Genomic DNA, 24139 nt, shown 5'->3' on the forward strand with positions numbered 1-24139 from the left:
TGTAAGGGCGAGACAACTCAAAACAGACTACCCTGTAAGGGCGAGACAACTCAAAACAGACTACCCTGTAAGGGCGAGACAACTCAAAACAGACTACCCTGTAAGGGCGAGACAACTCAAAATAGACTACCCTGTAAGGGTGAGACAACTCAAAACAGACTATACCATGTAAGGGTGAGACAACTCAAAACAGACTATCCATCCTGGGTTTGATAACTCAAAACAGACTACCCTGTAAGGGTGAGACAAGTAAAACAGACTATCCATCCTGGGTTTGACAACATACTATCCTACATGGGCTGAACAACTCAAAACACAACCAATAAACACAATACAAGGTGGGTAACTCAAAACAGACTATCAAGACTGGGTTAGACAAGTAAAGAAGACTAGCCAGACTGGGTTAGACAAGTAAAGAAGACTATCCAGACTGGGTTAGACAAGTAAAGAAGACTATCCAGACTGGGTTAGACAAGTAAAGAAGACTATCCAGACTGGGTTAGACAAGTAAAACAGACTATCCAGGTTGGGTTAGACAAGTAAAGAAGACTATCCAGACTGGGTTAGACAAGTAAAACAGACTATCCAGCCTGGGTTAGACAAGTAAAGAAGACTATCCAGCTTGGGTTAGACAAGAAAAACAGACTATCCAGCCTGGGTTATTCAAGTAAAACAGACTATCCAGCCTGGGTTTGACAACATACTATGTTACATGGGCTGAACAACTCAAACCACAACCAATATACACAATACAAGGTGGGTAACTCAAAACAGACTATCCTACATGGGCTGAACAACTCAAAACACAACCAATATACACAATACAAGGTGGGTAACTCAAAACAGACTATCCTACATGGGCTGAACAACTCAAAACACAACCAATATACACAAAACAAGTAGGGTAACTCAAAACAGACTATCCTACATGGGCTGAACAACTCAAAACACACCCAATATACACAATAAAAGGTGGGTAAGTCAAAACAGACTATCCAGCCTGGGTTAGACAACATACTATCCTACATGGGCTGAATAACTCAAAACACAACCAATATACACAATACAAGGTGGGTAACACTAAAAAAGACTATCCTACATGGGCTGAACAACTCAAAACACAACCAATATACACAATACAAGGTGGGTAACACTAAAAAAGACTATCCTACATGGGCTGAACAACTCAAAACACAACCAATATACACAATACAAGGTGGGTAACACTAAAAAAAAGACTATCCTACATGGGCTAAGCACGCAGACGGACATTCTGTATTATGCTAGGACTAGACAATCCCAACCAACTCATAAGGAATATATCATATCAGCAAAAACTTTAACAGATACAATAATCAAAACCAAAAGTCTGCAGAAACAGGCCAGTTCGGCAAATTCTTTAACAGACAACTGTAATGGCAAAAAGAAACCAAAATAATCAAAACCAAAAGTCTGTAGGAGCAGACTAGTTCGGCACATCCTTTATCAGACAATTGCCATGGCAAAAAGAAACCAAAATAATCAAAACCAAAAGTCTGCAGGAACAGACTAGTTCGACAAAACCTTTAACAGCCAAATACAAGGAAAGAAAGGAGCCATAATAATCAAAACCGAAAGTCTGAAGGAATAAATCATTTCGGCAAAACCTTTAACGGACAATCAGGTCAGCCACTAAGGAATACATAATGTATTTAAAAGTGGCATAGGTACAGACTTTACGTCAGAACTTTTGCTTTTGTGTTGTTTAATGTTTTTCCATATTACAACATTGGATTGCCAATGCTCTTCAACTTCTTAATTGATTTGCCCATCAAACTTTTTATGTAAGCGCCACTGGCGATTCGTATTAAGAAAAAAATATGCGCCTGGCGCACTAACTTATGAGTGGATATCATGATGAGTTTTATTAAAGTTTTGATGACTTTATTTATTCTTCGCACGACACAAAATATCATGTCAGTAAGCTAACTAATAAGAAACAGATGATCCATGTTGTCAGAAATCATGCATTTTTATTTTTTATGTTCCTCTGAAGGTTGCCTTTTTCATTGAAAACCATTTTGTTTTCAATAAGTAAACGATTAATTAAAATAAGAAAGTGGAAGGAGGCTTAGATCTTTTATGGCCTAGAAATATTAAGAGTAAATATATATTGAACTCATTAGAAGAAGAAAAAACATTTTAAATTGCTAATAGACAGAAGGTCACTATTATTTTAAGTTCCGCCTGTTTACATTTAGATTGAGCTTTGCTTTACATGATATCTAGTCTATGGAAAATTGGTTACGATTACTCAAAGGTAGTATACCGCTGTTCAATAGTCATAAATGGATTTAACTGTCAGTGAAACAAATTCTTTCACATCAAATTATTTCTTCTGAGTTGAACTTCGAATAGATTAATTTTAGGCGCACCAATTAGCGTGTTATCAGTGTTGTTCTAACAATTATGTATTTGAAATTTTTTAAGAACGTCACGACTTAATGAATCATGCATTGTCATATATGTGATATTATGAATCCTGTTCTACTTTGCGAAGAGTAAATTCATAAAAATACTGAACTCCAAGGAAAATTCAAAACGGAAATGCCCTAATCAAACGGCAAAATCAAAAGCTCAAACACATCAAACGAATGGATAACAACTGTCATATTCCTGACTTGGTGTAGGCATTTTCTTATGTAGAAAACGGTGTATTAAAAACCTGGTTTTATAGCTAGATAAACCTCTCACTTGTATGACAGATATAATATGTACATATATAGTAGTCCTAACGGCTGTGGACATTGATTGTTTCGGTCTCATTGAATGTGTTTGTTTGGTTTTGAATAAACAGAAAGAAGTTCGACTCTATTTTTTTACTTTTTAACAAATGTTTGTTCCGAAGTAACGATATAACTCTTGTAATTAAGTTTTCCTGACATCAGTTTAAGATGATTAAGATTATAACACAGTGTTGACTGCTGTGTCCCTATTTTTCACATTTTACATATAATGTCTATATTTTTGTTCACACATCGTTGTCAATGTAATGGAATTTTATGAGACTGTCATACAAGTGGTAGGTTAAGCTAGCTATAAATCCAAGTTCAATTCACCATTTTCTACTTGCGATATATCAATAGTTATCAAACATACCAAGGATTATAATCTGTTACGCCAGACGCGCGTTTAGTCTACATAAAAGAGGCACGAAAGATACCAAAGGGACAGTCAAACTCATAAATCGAAAATAAACTGACAAAGCCATGGATAAAAATGAAAAAGGCAAACAGACAAACAATAGTACACATGACACAACATAGAAAACTAAAGAATAAGCTACATAAGACTCATCAGTGACGCTCAAGTCAAAATAGTTAGAAAGCCAAACAATTACAAAGTTGAAGATCATTGATGACCCAAAATTCCAAAAAGTTATGCTCCGTACCTAAATCAGGAATATGACAGTTGTTATCCATTCGTTTGATGTGTTTGAGATTTTGATTTTGACATTTGATTAGGGAATTTCGGAGTTCATTTTATTTTGTGATTTTAGTTTTTAAGAGCCGGAAAATTATCATTTTGCGGGATTTAACATTAGGAGCCGATAGACTCCTGTCGTAGTACCACATCTGCTAGGTGGACAGCTTCTTTAAACATTGCGAATATTTCAGATTTTTGCTAGCTTTGATACTGTGAAATGGATGAGTACTATATGGTTAATTAAAAACCAAAAACATTCAATGAGACCGAAAAAGGTTGTAACAATGAATGTCCACAGCCATAAGGACTACTATACATATATATAGATAAAGATTGCGGTTTTTATCCAAAGCGATCATGGGTTTGAAAGTAGTTTTCAATTTAGACTTGTTTATATTTTTGGTTTGGGCTTGTATCATATTTTCCCTCAAGTTTATATGATCCGTTCATCCTATTTTAACTCTTTAGAATTCAAGAGTCTATCCTAAAGTGGGTAAATTATATGGTCTTCTAAATACCGTTACAATCCCTAACATCACTGAAAAGACATTTATTGTCGAAATCCAGATCTAGTTTACACACTTGTACCTCATGTTTGTGGTATAACAATGTTACATCTTTGCCGTAAGTTTATTGTTTTCTGTTTTACTTTAGTATTGAATTAATATTAAGATCCATTTTGATACATCTTGTGGTCAATTTATTTGGCAATCGCCAATGGCAGTCGGCAGGGTTTAAGAACATCAGTTGTTCGTCCTGTTAGTCGAATGCGTTTTGTTAATATATACTTTTTCACATTTTTGGTCTTTTGGAAAATGTTGTTTGTGCTGTATTTAGACCCTTCTACAACTAAATTTGTTTTACATGCACACGTATAAAAATTGCGGTTTTTATCCAATGCAATCATAGGTTTGAACGTAGTTTTTAATTTAGACTTGTTTAGATATAGAGATTAATACATGGCATTTTCCATATCGGCCAGGATTGTGGCACCAGCAGTGGCATTGACCTACCCATTATCATGCAAACATGCAACGTGGATGTGATCGGTTATGTGACGCGCGTCTAGCGTATATACAAAATTAAGTCCTGGTATATATGATGAGTTTATTTAAAACCAATGGGTCGACGCCACTGCTGAGTGTATCACCAGCCCAGTAGTCAGCACCTTTTGTGCTGACATGAATTATCATTGATATGGTTATATTTATAAATTAACTGTTTACAAAAGATTGAATTTTTGAAATACTAAGGCTTTTCTACCTCAGGCATAAATTGCCTAAGCTGTATTTGGCAAAACTTTTGGGTATTTTGGTTCTCAATGCTCTGCAACTTCGTAGTTTATTTGGCCTTTTTAACTTTTTGGATTCAAGCGTCACTGATAGGTCTTTTGTGTCACTGATAGGTCTTTTGTAGACGAAACCAGTCTGGCGTATATACAAAATTTAGTCCTGGTATCTATGATGAGTTTATTATCAAATAATACAGAAATAATGCATGTATAGTTTATGAAGAAATTAGCTGAACAAATAGATTAGATTTTCACGTAGGTCGGGTTAGTTTTCTGGTTTTAATTGTTTTATATTGTCATATCGGGGCCTTTTATAGCGGACTATGGGGTATGGGCTTTGCTCATTGTTGAAGGCCACACGGTGACCTATAGTTGTTAATTTCTGTGTCATTTTGGTCTCTTGTCTCCAGTTGACTCATTGGCAATCATACCACATCTTCTGTTTTATATTAACATTATTGAAGTATTAACCCAATTTTTAAGACATTGGCCATTTAAAAGAAAATGGAAGAAACTGAAGAAGGACTATGGCCAAAACGTCTTAAAATTGGTTTAATACTACAATAAATATAATAATGTTTAAACAGGACACCATACAGGACAACAAAAACACAGACTGGCGTTTCTTTGGGATTGAACAAGATTTGATACAAACAAAACAAGACTTATTCTGAGCAACAAGATAGCAATTCTTCTTATCAACAGACATGAGGCATATAAAAAAAAACGTTTATAGCCAACAACACTGGATAAAATCAAATTTTGAATACACACTTACAACAACAAATCATATCAGACAATTCTTTGTAGACAAGAAAAAAAAATTGTGAATGTTAAACAAAAAAAACCCCAGACCATTCGAAAGGATTCTAACCAACAAACAACCTTGACTGTAAGAAAGAATCCAATTTCAGATAAGAAAATAGTCAAAAAGTCAGAAAAAGGTAATAGTATTACACATAACAGACCAACCTGAAGACAGTACTCAACCAACAGACAATTTTAGACAAAGAACCAAAGATAGCCTTAATTAACTATTAATACTGAAGAAAACATACTACAGGTGTAAGACACAAAACAAAACAGGTAGCCTACATTTCAGTCTGATGGTCGAGAGAAGACAATAGAAAACAAAACTAAAAGAAAATTCAAGATGTAGGCAGCCAAAACAGATTTTTTCCACAGGATTATACAAAACCATACATAGCTGACCAAACTAGAGGCTCGAGCATGAGTAGCTTAACCTGGTCTTTGTGCATATTCAACAAAGGAAACACTCTAACATTGTAGACAAGAATAGAATTCATGACAAAAATCTCTGTTTTGTTGATCTTTTTGTCTGTTTAATTTGTCTCTATGTTCTTAAAAGAGGGCTAAAAAATCCTCATTATATAAGGGTATCCACACATATAAAGTGTGACAGTATACTACCTACATCAGCTGACTTGTTAGTAGATCTTTCCTTGCTGATCATTTGAGTGGTTTATAATGTCTATTTATCTATTATAATTTTTATCATGAAAGGTAAACGCAAAAATGGAAAAAACCCTCATTAATGTGCAATATTCCAAACAGGAGTCGTGGGACGATTTCGTCATTATTATCTAAAATTTTATAGATAAAATAATACCAGATTCTTCAATCATGTGAAGGAAATCATTGCAAGCAAGACAAAAATTTGCAAAGATCTTCAAGTTATACCAAAGTTAGAATGAATTTCCTTTAATTTTTAATATCATAAATTACAAAGACTTATAATACTACTATACATAAATAACGGATTAATACAAGTGTAGTCTTACATCTATGGGAATACGACAAAAGCAAAGCTTGAACACACAAATAATTTGTGAAGTTCAATCAATATTAAATGACTCAAATTGTCTATTGCAGACAAAAAAAATACCCAAATTGAATGCTTAAGGGGATAAAACTTCTGGATCTCTAAACTGATACATGAACAAAGCATGTCTATCACAATTTGCATGTTTAGAATTTTTTTAGACCAAGTGTCTACCAAAGGATTAAACATTATGTATTAACAAAACATTTTTGTTTAATTTCACTTTACACTTACATAAAAATGTATTTGTTAAATTTGAATATTATAACATAGAAAATATTTAGTAGAATTTAGGTGAATCACTGATTCTTATGTGCACAAAAGAAAATAAATGTATCTTCATACAAAACGTATAAAGAAAATTTCTTAGAACCATAAAATGAATTAAGGTTGGTCATATATGACAGTGGATTTCAATTTTTTCACTACACCTGCATATTAATTTTGATAAAAACACAAAATAAAAATATAAATATGGTTATTCCCATATATAAATTATTACCATGCAAACCGAGAGTCACTTAAGTCGTTTTGATGTAATTTTGTAGTTGCTAAGTACTTGCTACCAACACCATTATGTACATGATCATAGTTTGTATCATACAAATAAATTTCTTTAATAATCATCTATAAATAAACTTTTATAAATACAATGTAAGTTTCAGACAATTATATAAATCTAATGCTGAAATTATACATTAAAGAATTTACAGTCAAACCCTCTGTAACTCAATATTTACAGTCAAACCCTCTGTAACTCAATACAATAAATTTTGTTCAGAATATAAAACAGTACATGCACTTTCCAAAAATTCCTAAAAAAAATCTTTTTTTTTTAAATATATAAATCTGTGAGTGTGTGAAGTTAAAGAAAGGACAGAGCAAAAGACATTGACAAAAATGGGTTTTAACAATATAATTAAGGTTTTTCCCTATTCTAAGTATGATTTTTAAAAATCTATTTTATTATATTTGTGTTACTTAAATTACTTGCTTTGCTGACTGTATGCATTACCCTCTTGTGAACGTTTTTATATCAACATATGTATGGGCTAATAACAGCAGTGAAGCTTATTTCAATATTTTCATGTGTACAAATGGTCATTTTAGACAGGATAGCAATCCCATAAACACCAATACCTAATTTCGCTACATTTAGTTGTAATCTATTACGTTATATATTTGATGAAATGATGAAAAGAAATTCTAATACTTTAAATAATGTGGAGAATGAAAAAGAAAAACAAACACACATATCTCCTTTAAACAAGAATAAATAGAATAAAAAAAAGAATCTTGTAAAAAGAAAAAAAGATGTAAAAACAACACATGATTATAAGTACAATTATATAAAATAAACTTAGCTCTTAATAGATACAACAAAGCCTGCCTTAAAGTATATATATTAGATAATAAAATTGATGTATAAAAGTACAAGTATATAGTTACTGTCTGATCTGATAAGGCTTCATCAACAAAAAACACAAATGTAAGTCAAAAATAGTAGGCCAGTGCAAAAATAACGGTACTATATTTGTAAATAAACTATAGTCCAAAGAGCATAGAAACCCCCTCAAGATGATAACTTTAGGTTTAAGCTCAATGTTTAGTTGAGGCCTGTAAACTCAGTAACCAAAAAACTCAATGAATTTAAATGAGATAACATCTATCAGATACATGAAGTTTAACTAACTACAGATTGGATGAACAAATTAGCTAAATATAAAAGATTGTGCAAAGGAGAGGATGTTCTTATTTATATTACTTCTACCTTTTATACTATCAATGAAATGTTTTTGGAGTGAAATCCCTTGCATTAAAGAAATCTAACACACATTAAGTATCCTATGTGTCTTTCCAATCAGCAAATCAATTCTGTGATCAGTTCTTTTGTATGTTTGTATCAAATTTATCAGTAAAACAATAAAATTTAATGAAATCTCTTATAAAGAATATTTTTTAAAGATGAAAAAAGTAGTCACTTGTTCCCATTTGTAACCTTAATGAAACTTATAACTCATTACATATGCCACCAATACATTATTGTGTGTTTGTTACTACGTGTATTATTCACTCTACGTGTATTATTCGCTTGAATATATATTGAGATTTACATATTTAACATAAACAAGATCTACAATGAATGCCCCTAATTATTTGATACTACATTGTGTATATGTCCTCTCAAACAACAACCAACTGGGTAATCACAGCATACAAATATTTAAATGGCATACAATGTGAACAATTCTACCAAATGATAAGGCTTATATCAAATTATAAAAAAAAGTTAAATTTTGAAAGCAGAATCTTAAAATGTAAATGTGATAAAATCTTCACTTAGGTGAACTCATCTGATAAAACAATACTTTGAAAATAAAGTAAAACTTATGTTGGAAATTACCTTTTTTTCTGCTGAAATTCAAATTTTTGGGTAAATTTATTTAAGCTTGTCATTTCATTATAAATTTTGACAACCAGATACGAGAAGCAATAATGAACGTAAAAGTTTTTTTTTTAACAGTACATTAGCATATGGTGTATGTGATACATGAATTAAATAAATTTACTAAGCAATGTTTACATGAATAATGCCTACATAAGCAGGGTTTCCCCTGGGTCAATTATTTTTTTCGCCACCTCTTTCGCCAAAACAATATATTTTTCGCCACTTTATTTTTTTTTTCGCCAAGTAACATAAATATATTTTTCCTGTTGTGCCCTTTTGTACTAAGAAGTAATTTTTTACAACAAAACAAAAGCTTTTATCACATGAAATTGATCCCTTATTTCATGTGTAGTCATTACATTGAAGGGTTACTCTCATTCGAGGGGTTGTTCCTAGCCTTTTGGATAGATTTTTTCATAACGACAGTTTTCTTTTCTTGACCATCGTAAATGAAAAAGTTGAGACGTACAACTATGCTTGAAACACGTGCATGTGTCACTCAAACGACTTTATTAAAGTCAAAGGATAAAAGAATTAAAGTTTTAAATCGGAGATTTTTTTGGCTTTTGAACAATTTTCGTCACAATAACAACTTTCTTTTCAAAACTATCTTTAAAGCACATATTACCCTTTCACAATTGGGTTATACATTTATTAAGCACTGTTCATTGTTATTTTATGAAACATAATGATATGCATATAGTTGTCTTTTTTTTAATTTGTGGTTTGTTCATTTTGATTTCTAATTTTTTTCTATTTCTTTTCTTTTTAACCTTAAATATTTTGGTCATCTGAAATTTATTAGACATGACATTTAACACAATTCAGATTTTCATTATTTGATTATAAAAAAGCTGCAACAAGTTTGTCATGATAAAGTTTAAATAGATAAGAAACTTAAATAATACAAGTAAAACTAATATAAAGTTATGATATATATCTTAAGAGCATCTCATTAAATTATAGCAAATCAATGAATTCAGTAACAAAACTGAAGAATGGTAAAGTCTACATTGAAAGACATGAAATTGTGCAGAATAAATGAGTTCTTCCAGCAGATTCTTCTCAAGGCTACTGATACATCAGTGTTTCATCTGAAATCAGAAAAAAAACCAGTTATTTAATATTGACTCTGAAATTCAATTCAAGCTAAAAACTTATTGTTGTAAAGAACAGTAAATATTGATATCATAAACTACAAGCAAAATTGATAATATATACATCAATGCATTAAGTCATTCACAAAAGATTTGTCAATGTTATTTTTAAACAAGAATGTTTTTTATTTCTTTACTGTCATACTTTAACATTAATCATTAGAAATGCTATTTATTCTTACAAAGTATAATTAATTGAAATGCACTATAAATTAGTTAAATACAGTTAAAGAAAGAAGCAATAAGAAAAAAAGAAGAAACAATACACATTTCGATTAGGTTATAAAAACATAAATCTATATAATAAAATCTGTAGCAATTTACTGGAAAAATACTGCAATCATTATGAGTGCTTGCAATGCAGACCTTTGTGTAAGCAATACCTGATACCACATATATAACACACTTTTATGTGCCCATCATGCACAGGTTTAATGTGACAAATTAAAATATTTGGACTGTTTTCTAATACATCAAAAGAATAACAGGAACTATCAGATTTAAAAGTTTGAATGCTAAAGATGTTTAAATATATAGTGTTTTATGTTCTAAAAATGAAAAATTATCATTGCCTGTCACAAGGTGAGTAACTGGTTAAGTAGATGATAGTAACTGAACATCTTAAAATAGAAAATTTAAATAATTTACAGGGGCATTTGTTCTTAACATCAAATCTTTCTTTTTTATACTTTCTTTCAGGTTGAAAAAAACTAAATTGATGAAGAAGCACACAACATAGAAAAGGATATTAATGACACATGTATTAAAGTATTGAGAAGACAATAAGAAGATATTCCTGAGAAGACCGAGGTGTATTTGTGGTGAGTATTTTGTATGTGAAACACTGTGAGGGGCATACCTACATCTGCCTTTAATCATACATCTGAAATAAACATGTGTAACTATCAAAGCATATGTGGTATCATTAGTATTTCTAGCCATTTTAATTAAGGTGTCATCCATGAAAATATTTCCCAAGAGTGAAAGAGTATTGAAACCCTATTTTTAAATAAAACATCTACATAAGATCAAAGAGTAAATCAGAGTTCAGTTTTATAGGTTTTATATTTGGCTAGCTCAAATTGAATAACCAGTTACTGTTGTTTAGGATTATTGGAATGCATGATCATCTTACTTCTGTTGCATTTTAATGGATCATAAATTAATAGGGGGTAATGATACAAACTCTGAAATTAAGAGGGAAAATATCAATAAAGAGGATCATCAAACTCAAACATAAGCTAGACGTCTATTTCTATAACAATTATGGATGAACCCTTGGAAGCAAATTAAGATTTAGTTTCTAATCATTTTTTTTATATTGAGGAGACTACTATCTATAAAACCTATGAGGTTTTGACCTATTACGATGATAGAAGTCAGTCTGTAAAGCATTCGTAATGACATAGATGTATATGTCAGACTATCTTAAGGAGTTTATAATGACATAATCAATCACAGTCAAATATTCTATCAAATCACATTAATAACAAACAATTTGTTACAAACAGTTCCATTGAAAAAAATGTTACTGTAACAGATATCTATATAAATAGGTCAGTCTGTATCGTAGACTGATAATGTGTTTGTCAGATGTCCAGTTATCTATGGATAAAACTTCTACTTATTGCAAGACTAAATATTAGGAGCTGTCCTGGTATGTAAAAACTTTCAAAATCTGTTTACAATATGTCAAGGTGAAAAAATATTAACTTATGGTTCATGATGCAAAAATTTAACCAATGTTACTCAAGTATAACATAAAGGTCACAGTGAACCACTGGTGGCCTAGTGGTCTAAGTTGTTCAACACTTATCCCTTGTCTGACAACACTGAGTTTGTGAGTTGGAACCAACTTGTAGCAAGGTGTCTTTATTGACTGGAATTTGCAGAATATCATGGGTCGCCACCAATAAAAAGGTCAGCATCAAATAGCGAAGAGTGGCGTAAAACTCAAACAATCAATCAATCATAGTGAACCAAAGGTTACTGCATCAAAAGTTTTGAAATTAACTTAAATGACAACCTAGTTGCTAAAGCAGAAATGTAGATCATAGTAACCAAGCTATTACAATAACGAATTACAAAATAAAATAAAGACAAATGCACAGACTTCAAAAACTAATGCTACAAAATCCTGGATTAACATATAAACTTCAATATATTAAAGCTATTTAAAACAAAGTGGTTATGATCATGCAGTTACAGGAATTGGTTATCTCATGAAAATCTTTAACTTTGTCAGCATGCAAAATAAAAGTACTAGAAGCCAATAATAAGAACACATATCTACAGTGATATAAATGTATTTATGTTTGTACCAACCCATATAGGTGTGTATTTATCCTGTAACCTGTAAACAAAATGTCATAATTATACACAATGTATCATTATATTTGTATGTTTTTAGCTTGACACATAACAATACTCCCTTCATTGGACACATTATTTTCATGGGTAACAAATTATCTGTATTTTTTTCTTGTTTGTAAATATATTGGATGGCATTAAATGTTAGGATACATATAACTCATATGAGCTTTGGTGAAATGAAGCATGCATTGTATTGAATGTAAGAGGCAGACGTGAGATATTCATGCTGTGTATTACTATTGTAAGGAAAATTAATAATTCTAATATGAGGAATTTCTTCACAGAAATACAGCAAAGTCTAAATAGTTTATAGGAATATTTGGAATGTTTGCAGCAACTAAAGGAATATCTACTGGAGAATTATAAGGGATGTCCAAATAAATTCATCATAGATACCAGGATTAAAATTTTATATTTACACCAGACATGCATTCAGTCTACAAAAGACTCATCAGTGACGCTCAAATCAAAAAATGTGTAAAAGGCCAAATAAAGTACGAAGTTGAAGAGCATTGAGGACCAAAAATTCCTAAAAGTTTTGCCAAATACAGTTAAGGTAATCTATTCCTGAGGTAGAAAAGCCTTAGTATTTCAAAAATTCAAAATGTTGTTAACAGTTAATTTATTATTATGAACATATCAATGATAACTCAAGTCAACACAGAAGCACTGACTACTGGGCTGGTGATACCTTCAGGGAAATAAATCTCCACCAGCAGTGGCATCGACCCATTGGTTGTAAATAAACTCAACATAGATACCAGGATTCCACAGAACAAAGTCGAGATATTCTAGGCTATGGTTAATAAACAAGAAATGTACTAACAAGATAGCTTGGTAAAGGTTTTGGTTATGTATCTATTTTTCCTGATGTGTTTTGGTATTTTATCTGATTTAAAGGGTTAAAATAAAAGTAATCACTGTAAACACATATTCACATTTTATGTAATTTGCATGTGTAACAAGCAGCACCTGTTTATAACAGAAAAAAACCTTATCAAATTATTTAATATCAAATACTTCTACTTCTTTACCAAAATTATTTAACTCATTAATTGATGAATCTAGAAAAATACCCGCCAAACATTAATTTAACATCTTTTCAAACAACTAACAACAAAACAAAATTCATATTGGAAAACACAAGCACTTCTAGGTTAAGTTTTCAGATACAAGAAACATCAAACAATTTATTTGTTTTCAGTCACAGTAAAAAATATACTGCATTTTTTTACAGGTCTTAAATTATCATCAGTCAAATAATATAGTAAATTAAATGAAAATAAATACCATGTTGGAATCACAAAGTGATGAAAAGTAATATTTAACTAGAACATATACAAATAAGTTTAGATTTTTGCAGTATTACATGCATACCTTAGACACATTCCATGAAGGCATGTTATAAGAAGTTGTTTTACATACCTCTTTATTGGGCTTTTTTTAATAGAAAATGTCCTTACCAAAAAAACTTGAATAATTACAAAATTAATGGGACTCAAAATAGTTTTAAGTAAATAGTAAATCTCCAAAACAAGTAAAAATAATAAGCCATCATAGCCACTGAAATAAAATATAATATGTCATCTAGTTATATTATCATAAAGACAATTAGGATTCAGTGATACATGTACTACTTCTAAATGAGAGAAGTTTCTTTTCCCTCCTTTTTATCATAAGGATCTATCATTAATTCTAACTAATCAGGTTTTATTTTCATTTTCTAGTTTTAAAAAGCAGCATGCAGTTCAGTAGTAGTTTAAAACTGACACATTCAATGACAACTTTCAGACATAGCATTACTAGCTTATTAAAATGCAGCACACAGTTCTAGCATATTATAATTATAGATTTACATGTGTAAAGAATGGGTACCAACCCAATATTGGCATGTATTTATCCCATGACCTGTAAACAAAATTCCATTGTATGATTATATAAGATAAAAATTAAATCCATTTTCTATCATTCAAATTACTGTAAATACAGAAATTTTTGTTCACCATTTTTTGGTGCAAATAAGTGGATTTTGGTGAGTATCTCAATAATGAAAACACTCATCAGATATCTGATGCAGATTTTCTTGAAATCGCATTATCTAGTCTCACAGTTTTGTCCTTTCTTAAAAAAAAGTGCAATAATAAATGCACACAATAATTTCTAAATTGACAGTAACTGACATATCATGGTAGAAAGTTTTCTGTAACATGATGAACATTTTTATGCAATAGATTTCATGTTATCAACATAATGATGGAAACAAATATATAAAAACAACAACTTTGTCCAGCCTGCTTACGTTTAATCTTTAAACCAAACTATTACGTAATTATATACCATTTAATTTACAGGAACATGCACTTAATATACATGCAGTTAATCATAATCTGTTTGTCCAAACACTTCATAAATAAGTTTTCTAAAACATGCCTTTCTTATATAAGTTATCATTTATAAATGTGTATCTGGGTTTGAATAAAATAGTTAAGTTTAAATAAATCTGAAGAACCAATGACCAAATATATCCAGTTTTTATATAAAAAATATTGTTGAACTTTGTTTCACCTAGATATCGGTAACAGCATTATCTGAAACATTGCCTGTTTCCTACACAAAAAAGATAAAAAGTAATAAACTAACAATAACCACCTCTTGAGTCCTGAAATACTTCAACTTGCTTAATACATATGAGCATATTTTGAAATTGACATTTTTTTCTCCATTATTTTGTACAGGGTTTTTTATGTTTTCTTTCTGAATGAAGTTACTCAATTTTATAACTGACATTTTTAATAGAGTTCTAAATTCTGTCTTCCAATTACATTCCTAGATAAGATTTTGAACTTTCATTTTCATAAATGATTTTGTTTTCTTATTTCGGAATAAATTAACTTCACTTATTCTAAATGGGTTTTTGGATATGTCACTAACAGACTCCATGGGTTGATTGCTTAAAAGTTTATTTGAACATATGCAAAGGGGCAGGAAATTTGAATTAAGTTTTTAACAATGACTTTCAGTTTTCTTCCTTGTATATTACACATTGGCAGTGTTGAATAAATAATCCTGCCAAATTTCATCATTGAACTCAACGGAATTTTAAAGACAAAGAGCTGAAACAATTTGTGACAGACACCCAAGCTGAGTCTTATAGGTCTTCCATCAAGATATCTTTAATGATCATGATATCAAATTATTCTTTTTTAAATTGTGTTTGAAATTAAATGAATCGTACCTTCTTAGCATCATTCTGGTTCTTCTTCTTGTTATTTTCATAGAACATAAAATCCTACAGATTAAAAAAAAATCAATAAATAGTGTATTTTATAAGTTGTGAACAAGGTCAGCTTAACATGCTAAACAAAAAATTTTGTGGTCTGTAAGTCTTTAGGATCAAATCAAAACTTTGAAATATCCTTCCTTAGTCTTTATAGATAAACTTGCACATTTGTTCGGTGAATGGTAGAAGGAAAACAACTTGATAATGACATGAAAAAGATATCTGATTTGTAAACAAACTGTATTTACTAGTGTGGCACACTTATTCTTGGGATAACTACTCTTATGCCTTTTAAATATTCACTATTTCTATTTTGGGCTGCACACTTCTTATTTCTAAATAGTCTATCCCAATTGTTTATTCTTTTCCTTCATTTTTTTCTGCCACTAAATAGAATAAACTGTTATCACAGAGATATGTCTCGCCTTTTTGTAATTTTGATTATGCAAATGTTGAAATCAAAATAGCAATACTTTAACATCTTAAACAAGTTATGCAAATATTCAGTCAATGAACCATGACTGAGTTACTTGGCTAAACAATCTCCATGTAAATGAGATTTGCTAATGCTAATACAACTGCATACCAAAATACCATTGACTTATTACAAGTCGTTCCCAAATCTAAATACAAAAATTAACTTTTAAACTATGTAAAAGTTTCAAAGTCAATGAAGCATGAAGAGGGGGTGGGGCTATATAATCTCCATGGAAACAATACTTGCAAATGTAAATAAATTTGCATACCAAATATCCTTGAATTAAAATTAACAGTTCATCTTAAACTGATCTAATCACAATTTAATACATGTAAACTAAGATAAGTCATTATACTGTGACTGAGGGACAAGGCAAAATATTCTCCATGGAAATGAGATGTGCCAATGCTTATACAACTGAATACCAATTAACATTGGCCTACCACTAATGGTTCCCCTTGAACTGACCTAATCACAAATTAATACATGTAAAATAAGCAAAAGTTTCAAAGTCAATAGACCATGACTGAGGGGGTAGGGCCAAATAATCTCCATGGAAATGAGATGTGCCAATGCTTACCAAATATGGTTGACCTACCACTTGTGGTTCACCATAAATCACAAACTAATACATTGTTGACGACGTCACTGATGCCTGAAACAGCATACCTATGTCTCGCTTATTGACTCTGTCAAGGTTGAGACAAAAACTGTTTGCATTGATCTATATTTATCATATAAGTTTGGTTTTTTTTAAAGTTGTAACATCATATAGAACATCTGTTTGTACTAAGTTATGTAAGCTTCAAGTTGATGAGACCACAACTTCAAAGTGAACTACCTTACTTGATTTGAATATGGAATTTGAACATATAGACAAATATTGGTTTTAATATTCAAATTGTTCTCAGTAAATTGAAAGCAAACTAAATATTATTTTTATATACATACATCAATCACCACATACCTGTGTCTTGGCATTGCACAAGTTCATTTTTTTCTTTGACTACTAATGACTTCTTTACATAAACTCATTGGATGTTGGATGTGTACTGATTGATGTTCTAATCTTAGATGCATGATTTTTGATATAACTGCTAATGGCTTTAAAACAAGCTGTTAGTAACAGCAAGTTTTCTCGGATTCTTAAATTTGTACTTTGTGTCTTTTGATCGCAGAGATGTATAAGTACCCTGCCATGTCCACTCTGGGTTTTTGTTTTATGTATTTCTGCTTTGTACCGATATAATGAGTTAAGCCCTCAGTTTGTTCTTATGTTGTACTGTTACACCACTGTCCAAGGTTAGGGAAGAGCTGGTGCCTTCAAACTATTTTAACCTGGCCACATTCTGTATGTATTTGCCTTCCAAGTCAGAAACCTGTAATTCAGTGGTTGTCTTTTGTTGCAGTAGATTATCTTTGTTTTTTTTGTTCATCATTTTGTACATAAATGAGGCCTGAAGTTTGCTTTTATGAATTGTTTTAGATTTGTTATTATGAGGCCTTTTATAGCTGATCATGAGGGATGGGTTTTACTCATTGTTGAAGGCTCTACAGTGACCTATAGTTGTTAGTTTCTGTGTCATTTGGTCTCCTGTGGATATATATCTCTTTGGCAATCACACCACATCTTCTTATTCACATTAATAGACAGATCTGGAGTTGAATTCATAAAACTTTGCTCAGTGCTCGGAGCACAAAAATCATGCTCGAAACATGAAATCCAGCATTTTGATTGGTTGATTTTGGAGTATAGAGTACAAAAAACTGACTCAAAAGTTTTATGACTTAAAGGCATGTAGATCCAAAAATATAATACCCTCTACTATCAAAGACAGGGCATAACAATACTAGACAACTGACATTCTAACAAGAGAATACATACTAATAAGAATACTGCACCAATCATAACAGCTTTCATTTTAATATCCAGATCAACAGGGAAGGAGATTCCAAAGTTATCAGCGTCTGTAAACAATTCTTTACCCAGTCCTGTCCATTGTTTAGTGACACGGCCTACAAAGGTCGTCTCGTCTTCTGTATGCACCTGTGTAAGGGTTATAAACAAAGTTATCAGTGTCTATAGACAATTCTTTACCCAGTCCTGTTCATTGTTTAGTGACACGGCCTACAAAGGTCGTCTCGTCTTCTGCATGCACCTGTGTAAATGTTATTAACAAAGTTATCAGTGTCTATAGACAATTCTTTACCCAGTCCTGTTCATTGTTTAGTGACACGGCCTACAAAGGTCGTCTCGTCTTCTGCATGCACCTGTGTAAATGTTATTTTAAACAAAGTTATCAGTGTCTATAGACAATTCTTTACCCAGTTCTGTCCATTGTTTAGTGACACGACCTACAAAGGTTGTTTCGTCTTCTGTATGTACCTGTGTAAATGTTATAAACAAAGTTATCAGCGTATGTAAACAATTCTTTACCCAGTCCTGTCCATTGCTTAGTGACATGGCCTTCAAAGGTCCTCTCGTCTTCTGTATGTACCTGTGTAAATGTTATAAACAAAGTTATCAGCGTATGTAAACAATTCTTTACCCAGTCCTGTCCATTGCTTAGTGACATGGCCTACAAAGGTTGTCTCGTCTTCTGTGTGTACCTGTGTAAAGGTTATAAACAAAGTTATCAGTGTCTATAGACAATTCTTTACCCAGTCCTGTCCATTGTTTAGTGACACGGCCTACAAAGGTTGTCTCATCTTCTGTATGTACCTGTGTAAAGGTTATAAACAAAAGTTAACAGTGTCTAGACAATTCTTTACCCAGTCCTGTCCATTGCTTAGTGACACGGCCTACAAAGGTCGTCTCATCTTCTGTGTGTACCTGTGTAAATGTTATAAACAAAATGTCATAAAAGTTCAAAGGAAGAAAAAACATTCTCACATTTGTTTGAAATATTTTGTTGATGTTCTTTGACATGGCAATTTCTAGGATATAATTGTCCTATATAAAGAAATACAATTTGAGTTCAGGTACTTTTTTCTGTATTGAATGTGCCTATACATTAACCTTAATGTCTTTTGTATAGTGATAATTGGAAAAAAATCTAAAATGTGCTTCTCAAAAACTTTAAAACACCATGTTAAAGTCTAAATTTTCACAAACATGTAAAATTACTTTTGTTTTAGTTAGCTTAACAACAATAATATGTTTAATAAATGTGAACATGAAAATACTGGTGACATGAATCTAATCAGTCAAATTAAATATTACATCTCATAATATACTTTAACATACATCAAATTCAATATCCCCGCACATCTCCCATTGACAACATGGTCCCTTGATTCTCAAAACAGTCTCTCCTTCTGCATTCTCTATCTTAAATCTAGGTTTACACAAACTCCAAGCCTGAGAAACATATCCAACAACCTGGCCAGGTGGCGCTTCAACTGTTACTCGCTGAAAAATATACAAGTAATTTAGAGAATAGTGGTTGACAGTGATATATCTACAAGCCCCATTAAGTTTAAAAAAACCATTCTAATATGACATTCTTCTTTTGCTTTGTGAACAAAGTCACATTCAAACTCAAATAGAATATGGGGAGTATGTGTATGACTTGACGATAAAAATTACAACATAAGTTGTATTTTGAACAATAAGAAAGATCAAAAATGATATTTTTATTGGTGTTGCTTGCTAGAAAATTATAGATAATCCTTTGAAAAGTTAGTTTACATGTATCTGATCATCTATTTGTCATGTAAAAAGTGGAGTATTTTAAATGCTTGGATTATTCAAATCAAAAGATTGCCTTTAGAATATGTCTGACGATCTGTTTTAAATTTTCTAAATTCACCTTTTAGAAAAGGGTAAATTGTATAGTTTGTGCTCTATGCTCATTTTAACATGGATAAGCATTATATTAATTAATCAACAATTCACTTAGCTGATGCTCTGTACAAAGAATTCCTACTGTATGTTACATATGCATAGACCATGGTATGAAAAAATTAAAGATTAAATGAAAAATATTGATTTGCTAACAAAGAATTATACAAATAAGACATAAAGGATTTATTAATTGATTTGACACATGGGTTTACTACATTCTTTTTCTTAGCTGATTTTTTCTACATTAGTTTACCTTTACCTGATTTGTTATGTTTACTAGTAAATGCAACATGATTTATATGTAATTTTCAAAATGCCAGCTAATATCAGGGAAGAAAATACACACAGGCCGAGTAGCCTATGACATCTACAATTTGAGCTAGGCTCCAAATTTTTACCGCCACTAAAATAGGTCTATTGAGTATTTTTCATATCAAATGTCTCACAAGTCCAAGCAATTTATTCCCACTTACTTGTCATTTCAAACCAGTAAATATGCATTATAAAAATTCCTGAGAAATGCATCACTTGAACACATCTCTTAAAGGCTCAGATGAAAATTTTAATTGAATCTGTTTGCTGATTTCTGTAAATTTGATTCAAATCTTAAAAGGTTTTACTCTGTGGTTCCTTAATATATTTACTTCAAGAAAAATGTTAGCTTTTTTTATGTCCATTTAAAAAGGTTTGATTCTAATGTTTTTTTTCTCTCAGATAATAAGATTATTTTTCTATCATACCTGTAAACAACATGGACACCAACAAGAACTACATCTGAGGCCTCGAGATAAATGTATTACTTCCGTATTTCTATTGTCCATTATCTTAATATCAAAAGGTCTAGTAGATCCACAACAATTTCTTGTACAACAACAGGTATCTGAAAACATTACAGTAAAAGAACTCTGAACCAGATGCTCCACAGGGTGCAGCTTTATACAACCGCAGGGGTCGAACCCTGAACAGTTGGGGCAAATTTTGTCACAATCTTCAAGCTTGATACTGTCTGAATTTTGATTGAGATCAAATTTTTGACATAATATAGGTTTTTGTCACAACATAAATGTGGTCATAGATCTAACAAATCTATTGCACAGTACTGTGCAATTGAAGATTTCTTCTTGAACCTTTTGAAAACAAGCAGTGTAAGGGAGGTAATCAAGTAATCAAACATATATGTAACAGTATTCTTTAAATTTTAATTGCATTACCTCCCTTACACTGCTTTTATATTGTCTAAATTATCCTTTAACCAGAAAAAACCCTTGTTTCCCTCCTTTTTTGCCCCTAATTGCTTAATGATTTGAGCCATAACCCCCCATAACCATCCCTTTGTAGTATGGAAACTTGTGGTATATTTTCAGGGAAATTTATACACTTAAACACAAGTTATTAACTGAAAACTACAAAAATGCTTATTTGGGCTCCTTTTTTGAAACCTCATTTATTGAAACCCCCTCCCCCATTGAAGAAAGAACCCCAAAACTCAATTCCAGCCTTTCCGTTGTAGTGAGAAACCTTGAAGTAAAATTTCAGAGAGATCCATACACTTAATGAAATACTAATACACAACTTCTTGTCCTGAAAATAGATAAATGCTTGTTTTGGGCCCCTTTGGGCCCCTAATTTCTAAACCGTTGGGACCATAACCCTCAAAATCAATCCCAACCTTCCTTTAGTGGTTACAAACATTGTGTTAAAATTTTATTGATTTCTATGTACTAATACTAAAGTTATTATCGGGAAACCATCTGTCTTGGGATGCAGACGACGACGTGATACCAATATATGACCAAAAAATTTATGAATTTTTGCGGTCGTATAAAAACTATTTAAAGATTTAAAAGTTGTTGGTATGTATTATGTACACTGGGTAGAAGGTTGTTGGCATGTATTATGTACACTGGGTAGAAGAGAACAAATTTATCTAATCATAATAAGCAGTATAGGTTTAATTTTTCCGTAACAAAAATTCATGCAGTTTTCATTTATAGAAATATTAATATAAACTATCTTTTTGAATTGGATTTGAAATGAAAAATATAAGTAGGGCAAAAAGTTCAAGAATGTTCCAAATCTACTGTCTGACACAGAAACAAATTATTTTTAAAAGAATTGAGGAGGTTATATTATATAATTTCAGGTCTTTATGATTCCATATATGACATTCTATCGTACCTTCTACAGCCTGGTATACCCTCTGTCCCAGAGAATTCACTATTTCATATTTGTTGTTTGTTTCAAATCCAGTTATGGCTGAAAAATAAACAGAATTATTTTATTAGTGATGCAATTTACAAGATATTCTAGAGTAAAATAAAATCAAAACCATTTAATTTTCAATAATACATTTATAACTGTCTTGAGAGCATTTCATTTGCAGAAGTTGAAACTCAAAATTTGCATGAAATAAGGTCAATATTAATATTATGACATCACAAGTTACTTTGTTGCCTTTCAATAGAATATTCAGTACTTTAATTATTCATTTCTTAATATTAATCTCTAATTGAATAATTAGTATAAGATAAAATGTATGTGTATTGATTCAGCAGATATTTATAATTGAATTAGATCACTCAGAAGCTGCTAGGAATGTCTTTTTATTCTTTTTTTTTTTGCTTTTGAAAATTGATATTTCTAGGAGCCTTCTCTTATGTGTATGTTCCAGACCATATGAGTATTTGGACCGTATGAGTATACGCGTACGGTCCAGTACGAGCTGACCATACATGTTATTTTGATCATATGGGTTAAATTGAAACAAGCATTTATCACATTCTTTGTTTTTAGTTTTACAAATTGTTATTGATAATTTATTACAATTAGATAGATAAAATGAACAAACCAACAATTGAAATTAAGTATTTGTTTAATTTTATATCTGAATCCTATTTTGGTACTCTCGCCCAAGGTGACACAATTCAAGTAACGTAATATTCTTTCGTTTCCATGTATGCAGTTCATGCATGTTCCTTTGCATTTCCATTTTTTGGTAAAGTTGCTAAATATTCTAGAACAATTGACCTCCCAGATTATGTTTACCTCCGATATCTTCAATTTCAGTGATCATAATTCAATTAATGTATTACTGATCGACATGCTTAATACAAGAGACTAACAGATTTAATTAGCGTGAATTTAAAAAAAGTTAAAATATAAAATTTTGTTTCAATTACAATTGAACTTTTTTATATTAATTTGATAGTTAAGTAATGTTGATCTGCTATATGCATTTGTAACTAATAAAGTTGACCAACTTTTTAATAATAGTCAGACCGTACGTGTACGGTCCGACCGAATGAGTATTTTGAAAAAGTATGCATACGGTCCAGACCGTACGCGTACGGTCCAAATACGGTCTGGAACTTATACACTGCTGTATAAGTTGTCTATGGGAAATGTGTTTGAATAAAGATATCTCTCTGAATTTCATATCACAAAAGGGATGACTTTAAATTATACTTCTTAGTAGAAACTGGGAGAGAAAACATTATCTAATGATTATCTCATTTCATGTTAATTTTACCTTCCAAAACCTCCACTTTTTGTTTGACAAGAAGCTGATCAACAGATGCTAAATATTCTAATCCTTTAGGACATGAAAATTCACCTTGTGGTACCGTCGCCCAATTCTGTCCTGACGTACCTATAAATATATATATATACATACCCTCTATTGCCTCAACTTTCTGTTTAACTAACAACTGATCTACCGATGCCAAATATTCCAGTCCCTTTGGACATCCGGGAGGGGCTTGTCCTGCCGCGGCCCATTGTGTTGGTGCAGCTGTAAAGGTACAACATCAAGTTACAATATCAAAATTCAAAACAAAACATGAAAGAGAAAGAAAGAAAAGAATATCTAGAGACGTCACACATATAAAGCAAGTAAAAATCAACACATCAAGTGAACAAGAAAGAAAGTTTTCAATCACTTATCCAAAACCCACTCC

General features: G+C 31.3%; 1 protein-coding gene across 22 annotated transcripts in view; it reads right to left on the minus strand.

Moving 5' to 3' along the window:
* Window positions 1–6462: 6462 nt before the first annotated feature.
* LOC139518001 (phospholipid scramblase 1-like) overlaps window positions 6463–24139 on the minus strand; it is a 39843-nt gene continuing 22166 nt past the window's right edge. For 4 of the 22 annotated variants that reach the window (XM_071309600.1, XM_071309593.1, XM_071309601.1 and 1 more), the window contains 9 exons: window positions 23857–23973; window positions 22362–22439; window positions 20924–21063; window positions 19584–19748; window positions 18222–18383; window positions 15814–15867; window positions 14458–14486; window positions 12531–12558; window positions 6463–10142 (listed from right to left, as the gene is read on the minus strand). In XM_071309600.1, the coding sequence (XP_071165701.1) occupies window positions 14475–14486; window positions 15814–15867; window positions 18222–18383; window positions 19584–19748; window positions 20924–21063; window positions 22362–22439; window positions 23857–23973 (728 nt within the window). In that variant the 3' untranslated portion in view covers window positions 6463–10142; window positions 12531–12558; window positions 14458–14474. Of the gene's footprint in view, window positions 10143–11064; window positions 11089–12530; window positions 12559–14434; window positions 14487–15813; window positions 15868–18221; window positions 18384–18663; window positions 18835–18887; window positions 19059–19080; window positions 19170–19583; window positions 19749–20923; window positions 21064–22361; window positions 22440–23856; window positions 23974–24139 lie in introns of those variants that run through there. The other 18 variants (XM_071309603.1, XM_071309596.1, XM_071309598.1 and 15 more) reach the window with 10 other exon arrangements.

Source organism: Mytilus edulis, chromosome 3 (genome assembly GCF_963676685.1).
Source record: "Mytilus edulis chromosome 3, xbMytEdul2.2, whole genome shotgun sequence".
In the NCBI taxonomy this organism is placed as follows: domain Eukaryota; kingdom Metazoa; phylum Mollusca; class Bivalvia; order Mytilida; family Mytilidae; genus Mytilus; species Mytilus edulis.